The sequence below is a fragment of the Lissotriton vulgaris genome, chromosome 9, assembly GCF_964263255.1.
Source record: "Lissotriton vulgaris chromosome 9, aLisVul1.2, whole genome shotgun sequence".
NCBI classification, from domain to species: Eukaryota; Metazoa; Chordata; class Amphibia; order Caudata; family Salamandridae; genus Lissotriton; species Lissotriton vulgaris.
The window spans coordinates 477,899,608-477,913,488 of NC_141697.1; the positions used below are offsets into that span (position 1 = coordinate 477,899,608).

At 43.1% G+C, this 13,881-nt stretch overlaps 1 protein-coding gene across 1 annotated transcript in view; it reads right to left on the reverse strand.

The window, feature by feature from the left end:
• Positions 1 to 13,881, reverse strand: part of SYNE2 (spectrin repeat containing nuclear envelope protein 2) — a 1,750,628-nt gene that overhangs the window by 757,813 nt on the left and 978,934 nt on the right. Inside the window, exon 95 of the mRNA XM_086937933.1 lies at positions 12,915 to 13,055. Within this exon, the coding sequence (XP_086794059.1) occupies positions 12,915 to 13,055 (141 nt within the window). The remainder of the gene's footprint in view (positions 1 to 12,914; positions 13,056 to 13,881) is intronic.

The window sequence follows — 13,881 nt, forward strand, 5'->3', positions numbered from 1 at the left end:
TAGTGTTCAGCCCAGGGACTGGCAGGTATGGAGCTGGGACTCCGGCGGAGCCACGTGGGCAGTGTTGCGAACCCCCGGCCGTGTCGCGCGAGCATCGGGGGGAGTCAGAAGAGCGATGTTGCTTCTTCGACTTCTTGTGCCTCAACTTACCTGAGAACTTGGAGCCCGACAAGTGGTGTCGACTCGCCGAGCTGTGATGACTGTGGCCCCGCAACCAGTCCCTTGACCTCCTCCTGGACCGGGACCTCGAGTGGCGCGGGCCGACTGCCGGATCTTGAGGCACTTACTAGACCGCTCCCGCCTAGCCTTTGACGTCAATATTTACAACAAGGGGTGGTGAGGGACAGAGTCTCTGAATTAAACAGAATACTCTCACCCAGTCAAGAGATCAGGGCTAGATCCAACACCGTTTTTTAGCTCACTGCACCATCCCAGTTTCAGAACCTGGCTGTATGCAAATTAGTCTGTTCCTGTCCCAGTGCATGATGGGAACAGGGCAAACCAAACTACAAAAGCCAATTCTTACACTGGGAAGGAAACAAGCTACCGGGGACCGGTTTCTGGCATTTCAGCCGTCTTCGGCCCGGCTTGCTTGAATCCTGATGGTGCAATGAGCAAGGGACTCACATCTGAGTATACCCTTCCACGCTTAGGGTGGACAAAAATATTTACAACAAGGGGTGGTGAGGGACAGAGTCTCTGAATTAAACAGAATACTCTCACCCAGTCAAGAGATCAGGGCTAGATCCAACACCGTTTTTTAGCTCACTGCACCATCCCAGTTTCAGAACCTGGCTGTATGCAAATTAGTCTGTCGCTGTCCCAGTGCATGATGGAAACAGGGCAAACCAAACTACAAAAGCCAATTCTTACACTGGGAAGGAAACAAGCTACCGGGGACCGGTTTCTGGCATTTCAGCCGTCTTCGGCCCGGCTTGCTTGAATCCTGATGGTGCAATGAGCAAGGGACTCACATCTGAGTATACCCTTCCACGCTTAGGGTGGACAAAAATATTTACAACAAGGGGTGGTGAGGGACAGAGTCTCTGAATTAAACAGAATACTCTCACCCAGTCAAGAGATCAGGGCTAGATCCAACACCGTTTTTTAGCTCACTGCAGCATCCCAGTTTCAGAACCTGGCTGTATGCAAATTAGTCTGTTCCTGTCCCAGTGCATGATGGGAACAGGGCAAACCAAACTACAAAAGCCAATTCTTACACTGGGAAGGAAACAAGCTACCGGGGACCGGTTTCTGGCATTTCAGCCGTCTTCGGCCCGGCTTGCTTGAATCCTGATGGTGCAATGAGCAAGGGACTCACATCTGAGTATACCCTTCCACGCTTAGGGTGGACAAAAATATTTACAACAAGGGGTGGTGAGGGACAGAGTCTCTGAATTAAACAGAATACTCTCACCCAGTCAAGAGATCAGGGCTAGATCCAACACCGTTTTTTAGCTCACTGCACCATCCCAGTTTCAGAACCTGGCTGTATGCAAATTAGTCTGTTCCTGTCCCAGTGCATGATGGGAACAGGGCAAACCAAACTACAAAAGCCAATTCTTACACTGGGAAGGAAACAAGCTACCGGGGACCGGTTTCTGGCATTTCAGCCGTCTTCGGCCCGGCTTGCTTGAATCCTGATGGTGCAATGAGCAAGGGACTCACATCTGAGTATACCCTTCCACGCTTAGGGTGGACAAAAATATTTACAACAAGGGGTGGTGAGGGACAGAGTCTCTGAATTAAACAGAATACTCTCACCCAGTCAAGAGATCAGGGCTAGATCCAACACCGTTTTTTAGCTCACTGCACCATCCCAGTTTCAGAACCTGGCTGTATGCAAATTAGTCTGTTCCTGTCCCAGTGCATGATGGGAACAGGGCAAACCAAACTACAAAAGCCAATTCTTACACTGGGAAGGAAACAAGCTACCGGGGACCGGTTTCTGGCATTTCAGCCGTCTTCGGCCCGGCTTGCTTGAATCCTGATGGTGCAATGAGCAAGGGACTCACATCTGAGTATACCCTTCCACGCTTAGGGTGGACAAAAATATTTACAACAAGGGGTGGTGAGGGACAGAGTCTCTGAATTAAACAGAATACTCTCACCCAGTCAAGAGATCAGGGCTAGATCCAACACCGTTTTTTAGCTCACTGCACCATCCCAGTTTCAGAACCTGGCTGTATGCAAATTAGTCTGTTCCTGTCCCAGTGCATGATGGGAACAGGGCAAACCAAACTACAAAAGCCAATTCTTACACTGGGAAGGAAACAAGCTACCGGGGACCGGTTTCTGGCATTTCAGCCGTCTTCGGCCCGGCTTGCTTGAATCCTGATGGTGCAATGAGCAAGGGACTCACATCTGAGTATACCCTTCCACGCTTAGGGTGGACAAAAATATTTACAACAAGGGGTGGTGAGGGACAGAGTCTCTGAATTAAACAGAATACTCTCACCCAGTCAAGAGATCAGGGCTAGATCCAACACCGTTTTTTAGCTCACTGCACCATCCCAGTTTCAGAACCTGGCTGTATGCAAATTAGTCTGTTCCTGTCCCAGTGCATGATGGGAACAGGGCAAACCAAACTACAAAAGCCAATTCTTACACTGGGAAGGAAACAAGCTACCGGGGACCGGTTTCTGGCATTTCAGCCGTTTTCGGCCCGGCTTGCTTGAATCCTGATGGTGCAATGAGTCAAGGCCCGGCAGTCGGGGCACGACTTGTCATCGTGGTCGGCACCGAGGCAATAAAGGCACCGACAGTGGGGGTCGGTAACCGACATCGGTTACAGTCGTTGCAGGGTTTGAACCCGGGCACCCCTATCGGCACCGGAAGTCGAGAATCGAAATAGATCGAAATAGATCGAAAAAGTTAGTCAAAAAGTGACTAGGAGTACTGCTCTTCCCAGATCTGCGCTTGCTGGCGCGGAAAAAAGAAGAACTGACGTCAGCGCGCGAGGGCGGCATCAAAGTACTCCGACGACGTCATCCCGGCGACCACGAAGCCGACGACGGAAGGGGAGCCGCAGACGACGCCTAACGACGCGCAGGGGTACTGCTACGCAAAACTTTCCGGATCCAGTCTGATGCCTGGGGATATTCTAAGGTAAGGAATCTAACACTAACCTGTTTCTTTCAGATACAATTTTCTGAGCTTCCCAAGGTAAAAGAGGCAGGAATTTCTTTAAAGTCTTCATTATCCAAAGCAGACTTTTACCACAGAAGAAATGTAGCCCTTAAAGGAAAGCTGATCATCAATTAAAACCTCAAAATGTCTAGCAGATCCCGTGAGGGGGAGGGGGCATCTCCAGGACAGCAACCCGACCAACCAGGGGATGGACGGGACCCAAAAAGAAGGGTTTCCGTTTTGTCCCTGTTGCATTGTAAATGATGCACTTTCAACCAGCTGATGATTGTCCTCATACAGGTTGAAAAAGATGACCTCGCTTTGCTCTCTCGTAGGAAAACAGAAGCTGGGTATCTTCGGCATAGAAAATAATCTTAATGCCGTACGACTCCATCAGAAAAGCCAGAGGGGTCAAGTATACATTAAGCAGCATAAGGCTTAATGCTGACCCTGGAGGTACTCCGTACTTGAGGGTTTTTTCCACTGGAAAAGTATGGTTTTATCCATACAGACTGTTCTCTGTCAATCATAAAGTAGCTAAGCCATTTCAAGATGCCTCCACCCAGTTCAATGTCTGCTAGACGTTGTATCAAAGTATGGTGACCAACAGTGTCAAACACTGCAAAGAGATATTATGGTATTAAGGCAGCATTTTGACCCTGATCTGCTGTCAGCTTAATGGAATCTGTTATTTCTAACAGGTCAGTCTTAGTATTAAGATGTACACGAAAGTGGACTGTGAAGGGTGAAGAAGATTGTTGGTTTTAATAAACTTTGATTTTTGTCTGACAATAGACTCTAAAATTTTAGAGTCTGCCAACAGAGGGAAATCGGTCTAAAATTTGAGCAGACTGCACTATCATAAGCAGTAGGCTTTTTCAAGCGCGGAATAGCACTGGCCTTTTTCCACATATCAGGAACAGTACCCGACTGCAGGGAGGAGCGGAAGAGCTTGAGGTAAGTTAGACAAATACTCTCACGAACCTGTCTCAGAATATGGGGAAGGCAAGGGTCTAATGATAAGCCCAATTTACAACTCATAAAACATGCTATTAAAAGCTCCTTTTCTGGAGGTTCAAATTTTAGAAACATATTTGTTGGGAAGGGAGCGGTAGTCAAGGAGAATGCCTCTCCAGGGACATCTGTAGTCGGGGATGGTAGATTAGACTGTATTTTGACAATTTTTTCTTCATAAAAATCACTTAACTTTGGCATAAGGTTGGATTAGCTCTGAGAGTCGGAGATTGTTCTTTATCGTCCATAAAACAAAGAAGCAGTTTTAAATATCTGCTGTAAACTACTATTAGTATTACTTATCTTCTGAGTATAGAAGGCATTTTGTGCTGCTTTGATATTGTTGTGATATTTTCTTACGGATAGTTTATATGCTGTTTTTTCTATATCCCAATACAGTTGCCTCCAGATTCTTTCTAATCTTTTGCAATCCTTTCTTTCAGTGGAGAGTTCTGGAGAAATCCAAAGAGCAAATGGCATACGCTTCTGTCACCCATTAGCTTTAACCAGGGGCATCCTTATTGTTTTCTCCTGAAAGTGCAGGTCTGAAGAGTTCTAGTATATCCAGAAGATAAGAAATCAGCACTTTGTGGCAAGCTCTAACAAGAGAAGTGCTACTCTAAAGTTACTTCTTCAGCCGTCTGGGAAGAAGCCAAGCAAATGGCATTAGGAAATGATCTGACCAGGTAACCTCCACCAGAGCATCTGTCATAAAGTGTTGGAAAGAATCACCTGATTCGTATGCCACACCTTATGGGTAGGTCCCAAAATGAACAGTGATAGATTAAGAAAGGTCACTATCTCTAGGAAGGATCTTGCCATTGCATCCTCAACAATATCCATATGGAGATAAAGATCTCCAAGGACCATGACTCTAGTAACAAATTACTACATTGGGCGCTATTGCCTGGTCAAATTAATTAACACATTCTCCAAGGTATCCAGGGGATAGTATATTAGAACTCCAGCAAAGGGCAAACTGGTTCAAGAAGATACACAAAAGCCTAACAATTCTGCCCCCAGTAAATTCTCTAGTGATGGAAAAGAAGATCTGCAAAACACTCCGTCCGAAAACCTTCTGTGGCAAATCTAGCCTAACATTGTCTCGTTCCTGGCAATGCCCCCTTGCTGTGGTATAATGGTAACTCGAATGACCCATCGTCTATCCTTCAAAATAAATCCTTCTGTGGAAAGCTCCGACTACTGTTTTCCTGGATAGAGATTTAGCAATTCTCAAAAAGTACGTAAAAAACAAAAAATACCTAGCAAATATTAAGTGAGATATAGTTTGCTATATAACCCCTTTTAGATTCTACTGTCAGAGCCTACTAACAATAATATTTTAAATGCAATATTTTTATTTCTAATACAAAAGAAAAGGTTATTCAAATGTTCCACTGTAGTGGATCATTGAAAATGGAAAAAGGAAAAATATCCTTCTGATCAATTGAAAAACCTTAAAGTGTAACCGCATTTTGAAAAAAAACTAACAACTGAAACATTTCTGACAGAAAATTTAGACATGCTATATTTGAATTACAGTCAGTGGTAAGATACAGTGGCTATGGTGAAATCATGCTGTTCCACCATGTTTTCACGGAAGTGCTCATTAATAGGAATAATTTCATACGTAGAAGCAAATGCAGCTGTTTTGCAGAGCATTGGCACACTCTAGTTGGGGGACAGTCTGACATGACCCTTCTTGGGATAGTCACAGCACCCCTTGACAATCAGGAAAGATTATAAAGGTGGTTTCCACGAGGGTGGGTGTAGTACTTGTCTGAAACCAATCTTGCAGGTCCCCCTGCTTCCCTTCTCAAAATTCAGGCGAAGAGTTCCCGGGGGCTGAACTTGACAGCAAGACAATTCACATAATGCTTGCATTTCTTCCATGAAGAGTTTTACATAGCTCCAAGAAGGAGTACTAGCTCCCAGGCAGAGGTCATAATATGACCATATCCCCATTCTTGTCTGCTCAATATACCATCAAGGGGTGTTCAAGATATATACCATTTCCGTAGTGGTTTATTACGTTTTCAGAAGTCTTTATTTGTGGTAAAAAATACAAAACATTGTTTTTCATCAAATAGAAACAACTCCTGATACATTTAGAAATAATCTCTTTTCTCGAAAATACAAAATGCTTAAATGTTTCTTAGTATACTGGTGATTTAATTCAACTGCTTGTATCCACCCTGTGTGCCTTCAATGTGCATGTTTTGTTCTATTTTTCAACATTAACCTCTGGAACTTATCTGGGTCTCCTATGGTGAGTGATCTAACACTTTATCTATGTTTGTTAAAGTAGTCTTCTAAGGACCATGCAGTTGGTGTTATAGCGCACTATCTACAGTATGCTGCACTCTCTTTCGAATTACATGTTTTCTGTCAAGATGTCTTTTATAATGAATTATTCTCTCTCCGACTACTACCTAATCTGATTGCTCTTGTTCTGTAGTTTCGCTTTTAAAGACTACCATCCCCGTGTCCCATGCTTGTGTGATATCAGGTTGCTTCACCCCCATTTTGTTTTCCATATGCAAGAATGTGCAAATGGATTCTGTCCACCTCAATACTTCCTTACTTCCTGTCTATGTTTGGATAATTTGTGACCAATATTGGTTGTCAGCAAACCTACGTTTGCTGTTTTATTCATGTGGGCCCCAAGTCTCACCTAATCTATTGGGAACTGATCTCCTATATAGTGAGTCTAGGGTTGCTGAGCCTGCGGCAGCCCATGTGGTACCCCATTGCTTCAGAGCCTTCCTACTGGGTCTGCCTCATGGTGTGCCACTTGGGCTCATTCCCTTGTCCTCTGTCTGTTGCCTAAGGTCCACAAGACTAGGGCACTCCTTGTATGCAGTGTATAACTCCTCCCTGAAGGGACCCCCTTCTTGCTACCATGGGGTCATCTCAGACAGGTTCCCTAGTTTGGTCACTTCTTCCCTGTAGATTCCAGGGCACCCAGCTAAGCCTCCTCCTGGACCGTGGGAATTCCAGAAGCTTGTTTCCAATGCCCCTTGCCCCTCCTCTTCTTGGAAAACACCTGGACGACTGTTTCAGGCTCCAGGCGGCTTTAACCCATGAACAATGATGACTTCTCCCATTGGTCAGCACTGCACCAAATTCCTTGGACATTTGATGTACTCATAACAGCCCATGATAAAAACCCTTCAATGAAACATCCAATGATGCCTCGCATCAGTCCTCATTTTTCCATAGATTAAAACCCTGATAACTAGTTTCCAATTTAAAATCTACAGTATAGACCCTTTATTAATCCTCACACTGAGAGATACCATAACTTAGGCTTTGTCCTGGTTCTTTTTGTCAGAGTTTTATATAGCGCAAACTTGACCCGAAGGTATCAGGTATCAGAGCTCTTTACAGGAGCACCTGTTACGTTACACAAGGACACATTCATTTTTGTAAGGCACAGGGAGATTAAGTGATTTTCCCAGAACCACAGGATGTTGAGCGTCATTCCCGAGACTCGATCCCGGTTCCCCAGAATTGAGATCGACCGCCCTAGCCCGTTAAGCCACACCTCTTCTGAAAGCACCTGCTCACCTGATCATAAGGGAGAAAGAATTCATACACCCTGACCTTGTGAGTGCTTGTAATTGAAATAACATTTATGTAAAAACAAATAGATCTAATCGATAGCCTCAAATTCCTACACTTGAACCATGAAAAAGGAACACTCAAGGAACCTGCTTATTGACCAACTGAATGGCTTAATGGACCAAGAATGAAAGCATTGTCAAAATGTGAACCTTCCACCTTAAAGAGGACTCTAGTGGAAAAGACAAAAGACATCATAGGCTTTCCCTGCTACACAACACTGACCCCAGTGGTTGATCCAAGACAATCAGACATCTAGCACTTAAAAAATCAAGAGCAGAGGTTTAACCTACTTAATGTATAATGTACAAATGCACAAAACATATTAACGTTATTGCTAAAAACAAGGACTTAATTTGTGCAAGCGGAACTCAGAGTGCAGGCATAAACTTGATATGGAAAGGTGAAAAAGTGCAGTAAATGTTGTTTGCACATGTGCATCTTTCAATATACAGCCACATGTTTGCTGCTTGTGTGATGTAGAAAGGAAGCAAGCATTTTCTCCACCTACTGTTACAGAAAGATTTGTTTTCCCACAAAAATGGGGATACATGATAGTGGTGGGTTATGAAAAGAATGAAATTTAAGTGCATCAAACAGATTTTAACAAATAAACCCTATTCAATCAATAAAGAGAGCAAACTTGTTTTGTAATTTTATTGCTACATAAACAGTGACATCACCTGAGCTACAGTTACACACTGGTAAATTTAATCAAAATTCTTTTTTTACATTCCTAATATGCAAACATAAAAATACCAAATTCAGGCTCTATTTAAGGCTAATATACAAAATGACCACTGACTCCATTCTGCATTAAACATGCAAGAAAATTGGGCATATGGTGTTTTTTTTAGCGTGAGTAGAGTGTCTGTGACACAGCCCTGAACTGAGCAGATTTGTGGCTGGCAAAGGAATCAAAGAGAATAAAATCCTCCGTCTACTTGCAAGATTATCTTGCTCTCTAAATATTGGTAGTCACCGACCTGGCACTCGGAGCATTAAATCCTAGGCAAAGTCGCTTTCCACCAGAATATCGAAGGAAAAATGTTGCGGGGCCAAAATATCGAGGCCTAAGTATCAAGATCCAAAATATTGTGAAGGCAAGTATTAATAGTTAAGCATAGGTTTATTAGACTTAACTTCACAAATAAGGACCATAACAATATAAATATCTTCAGAGTATTTGAAGTGAAGAATAGTAAATCAGTACCTACCTAAATAAGCTCACGTTCATGATGTATTGCTTTTCTATTTTTTGGCTCTATGGAATTTTTCCTGGATATTTTGACATACAATCAAGACACCACATGCAGACATGATCAGTAAGTAAGGACATGCTGTGTTAGTGACTGGCAGTGCGTAAACTCAAAACACTTCCGTGATGTTTACAAGAATAGAGGTTGCTCTACCTCGCAGCCCTACATCCCTGCGTTCATAGCCACTTGTTGAGGGTCTCAAAAATGCAACCTGCTGTGCTAGTATTCACGAGGAAAGCGGTTGTATGGCCCTTTGATATTTTACATCTTACACTCTAACTCATTAGTACATCAATTGCATCGCAAAATGCTGGGCAGGATGCTAAAAAAACAGTGCACAACTGTCACCTTCTGTTTGCGACCAGCCTAATGAGGTTGGAATTCAGAATACTCAAAAACAATGGGAGAGGTAGGGAAGTGTAGGAACACTCTCTTAATCCCCAGTTATATATCAATAAACAAAAAAAGAGAGGTTCATGTCTCTCAAAAAACCACTTGGATGGAGCCACCAGATTCAAGATATTCGCACCCTATTTGGGTTTGAAGGAAAGCCCTCACACACCGACCTAGTCAGTGTCATGCTTCATCATCGGGCCCCACCGAAGAGACCTAGTGCCTCTTCGGTGTGCTGCGACGCCAGAAGACTGCGGAGCTGGTATTGTGTAACGGGAGTGTTGTGAGGATGAATAAACTTAAACTTAAGAAGTGTCTAAAGGGTATCTAAAAAAAAAAATTTTTTATTAGTGATCCCTAGGACACAGATATAAAGGTGCTATGTGTCTGAATTGTAAAAGCCAAGGTAATGGTTGGTTTAATTCAGATATAGCATTAAATTAATATGTCAACATGTTTCAGCCTTAGTGTTGGTTTGATTTTACCTAGGCATTCGTCAGGACAATGATAAACCCCGGCGGTATGGGCTCTCTAATCACCCACCCTAACCTGGGGACGTGAAAGTGAAAAAAATAAAAGTGTTTAAAGTGCAAAAAAATTGGAAGAGCTAATGCTCATTCCAAAAATCACTCCTGATTTGGAGTGTCTCGGCACCTGTAGAATAAAAAGTACGGACAGACATATAAGACAAACAAACAATTATTTGTAGGACTGTGCCAAAGTACTTTTACGGTTCATGGTGTTCCAAATAAGTGGCAGCAAACGTGTTCCCAGAATAACTGCTAGCGTTAAGCACCTTCCACATACCCTATAGGGAAGATATAACTAGTTCTGGGAAGTGTGGTGAAAAATAGTGATTTAAAATAAGCCATCAATGACTTCAAGGGGTTAAAATCACATGGTATCAGTGTTTCAGAGGATCAATAGACAAAGAGTCAGTGACCCCCGCACGCAAGTATAATGTAAAAACAAGTCTCACTTTAAAGCTTGGCGCTATCTGCACCATGGGTCTCAGGAGGGGGGTTGGAGTGTCCCTGGCACATCCTAAAGGTAAAAGAAAATAGGCTAGAAACATACGGAATCGCGTTTGACTTAGCTCGATAGTATGGAGTTGGTCCGATCCTCTCTGTCGATTTACTCACGCCCTCAGCACTCTCAGCCCACTTGTACACCTAGTACTGCCTCTACAGGAGTGATTTTTGGAATGAGCATTAGCTCTTCCAATTTTTTTGCACTTTAAACACTTTTATTTTTTTCACTTTCACGTCCCCAGGTTAGGGTGGGTGATTAGAGAGCCCATACCGCCGGGGTTTATCATTGTCCTGACGAATGCCTAGGTAAAATCAAACCAACACTAAGGCTGAAACATGTTGACATATTAATTTAATGCTATATCTGAATTAAACCAACCATTACCTTGGCTTTTACAATTCAGACACATAGCACCTTTATATCTGTGTCCTAGGGATCACTAATAAAAATTTTTTTTTTTTAGATACCCTTTAGACACTTCTTAAGTTTAAGTTTATTCATCCTCACAACACTCCCGTTACACAATACCAGCTCCGCAGTCTTCTGGCGTCGCAGCACACCGAAGAGGCACTAGGTCTCTTCGGTGGGGCCCGATGATGAAGCATGACACTGACTAGGTCGGTGTGTGAGGGCTTTCCTTCAAACCCAAATAGGGTGCGAATATCTTGAATCTGGTGGCTCCATCCAAGTGGTTTTTTGAGAGACATGAACCTCTCTTTTTTTGTTTATGGAATTCAGAATAGCCTATACAAAATTATTCTCTAACATAAACATGGTGTTCTATAACTCAATCACCAAAATATCGTCCCATTGGGTATAAATGATCAATTATTAACTCCAATGGGGAGATATTTTTGTAGGCGATGTTCGGTACACAGGGGCAAATTCACAAGCCCCGAGGGACACTTTTACGCTGCAGTTGCATCACTGTATGTGACGCGGCAGCGGAGTAAACAACGCAAGATGTTTCTCCCAATTTACAACGTCACCCATCTAGGGAGATGCGTCACCTTGTAAAGTCCTGGGCCACATCATACCTGCATCAGGTATAATGTATGCAGGGTGGACATTCCCACGCAAAAACCCATGTAGAACTGACACAGTGAAATTTACAACATTTCACTGCGCCTTTACTGCATCAAAATCCCTACGCCTGCTCGGACCAGGCGTAAGGAAAGACGGAAGGCTTTTTAAATGAGACTCCCCCATCTGTTGTGGCGCATTGCTGGAGTTGCGTCACTTTCATGAGCAACTCCAGCTATGCGTCAGTTTTGCGCGAACAGATGTGTCAGAATTTCTGACGCATCTGTCTATCCTTGCGCAATGGTGAGCTGTTTTGTAAATACGGACCATCCATCTTGATGCAAGGGTTTCGTATGGAGGCACAAGGAAACTGACGCATCTGTACTGATGCGTCAGTTTCTTGTAAATCTGCCCCACAGTATTTATGTCAGACCGTATTATGACCACGATATTTCGGTACCATACCCAGTGGCGGCTGGTAACTAATGGGGTAGTGGGGTAAGAGGGTTTTGAAAAATAAAAAAAACTTACCTCTTCCACCATCTATCTTCGTCGTCTCTCCGCTTCTCTCTCTGACTTTGAGTCCAGAAGAAGCAGGAAGCACACAGGCTCCCCTAAGTAATTCACAATGCTCCAATGCAGCATTTTGAATGGTCTGAATGCCGTGGTTTGGCGCTCAGACGGGAACAGGGAGCACATGCATGTTCTCCACCCAGGCTGTGTATTATAGCCTTGTGGAAAACGTGCAAAGTGCGCATGACTGTTTGGCTGGCCCATAAACCATCATGCGCACTTAAGTGCATGAACCACTCCTCCTCCCTATGCCACCCGCTCCGTCCTAACCCAGCTCTGCAGCAACAAAAAATCAAATGATAGTAACTACGTTATCATTTTATTTTTCCCTTTTCCACTGTTCTGCGAGCAGTGGGGCAGTAGTTCTCCACCTTAGCAGAGGAGCCGCCCATGACCATACCGCCCAGTGGTACATCAGGCCTAAAGTACAGAATCTGCAAGGAAGTTAACCTTTATAACATTGAACATGTTACAGTTACAATTGAATATATTCATTTTTAAGCTTTCACAGCTCTCACCCCACGTAAACCACTTTGTACTGACCACATCCCAGGGGACAAGACAAGCTGCGATTGCTGAACATCTTTGAGACATGTCTGTTTCGGGCTGATAAAGAGCCATTTAAAGTGACAGTTACTTTGAGAGTCTTTTCTTCGAATCACGGAGGTCAATAAATTGATGAGTTTCTGTGAACATGTTGATATCAACACCTTTTGCTTGTCCTTTATGTGTGTCTTGAAAATCTCCGAAAAGGGACCCCAGGAAGCAGGGATTAAGATGAACTTTGAAAAAGCTTCTTTTCTGATCATAAGGAAAGGTCAACTTTTTCACAACGGCAAATCTGATTCGAGGCATTAATAACCTTACCTTTTGAATTTCTTTGGCTTTAATGATATTTTTGCTTTTTTGTTGTAACATATTTTCAATCATTTGAAGGCCACTGTTGATCTCCTCCACTTTTTGTTTCATTATATAGTGAGGTGAGCTCTTCATGGCTTCATCTTTGATCTGTTTCAAGAAATAAAGTGTTGAAATCACCGAACTGAACAGCTGCACTAAAATTGAATACGCTTATGGCTGCTTACTTGATCAGAACTAAACTGAGTTTTTAATGTTCATGGCTAGTCGTGACTATTACAAATAAGTCCTAGAAAGAAAGTCTCCGAAAAATACATCACTTCCTCCCACTAACCCAGTTTAAAGATTAAAAATGCTAGTTTTATTTTAAGCTAAAAGCACACTAAACCCATTTCGCTTCTTCTGCCAAATATATCAATATAAACCGAGACAGAGAAAGTGCTAACAACAGCATCCACAAATGTTATGTTTATTCATTTGCCAGTAGAGAGGATCACTGGAACTATACATCAGGGGAGGAGTATTTATTAAAGTATCTCAACCAGGACGGGGATTGTGCTGCTAACTGCTTGTGCATGCCGATTTCTTTCCCGTTAGTTGAGACAAGTCTTTGTCCTACCATAAATAGCTTTTCAGGAGTTGTTGATGGCCTTATAGATCTTGTCAAGAAAGTATTATTATATTGATGCAGAAATCACTTTGTGATAAGTGGTGCATGCATGCTAAACATCTACCTTTTTCTTACAGTGTCTGCCAGTGCATCTGATTTTTGTCAAGAAGTTTCAATGTTTCAGTATAATTGCGTGAACTGTCTGATTGGAACTTTAAAGTGTGGGTGGGGGTTTGGGTCAACTGGTGTCCTTCTGGAGGAGGAAACAAAATGCAATCTCCTTAACTGTGCTGATCAGGGAGCCGGAGAAGGAGTAAGAGACAGCTGGTTGTGGATATTGAGCTGCCTGAGGTAGTCTGTCACTAT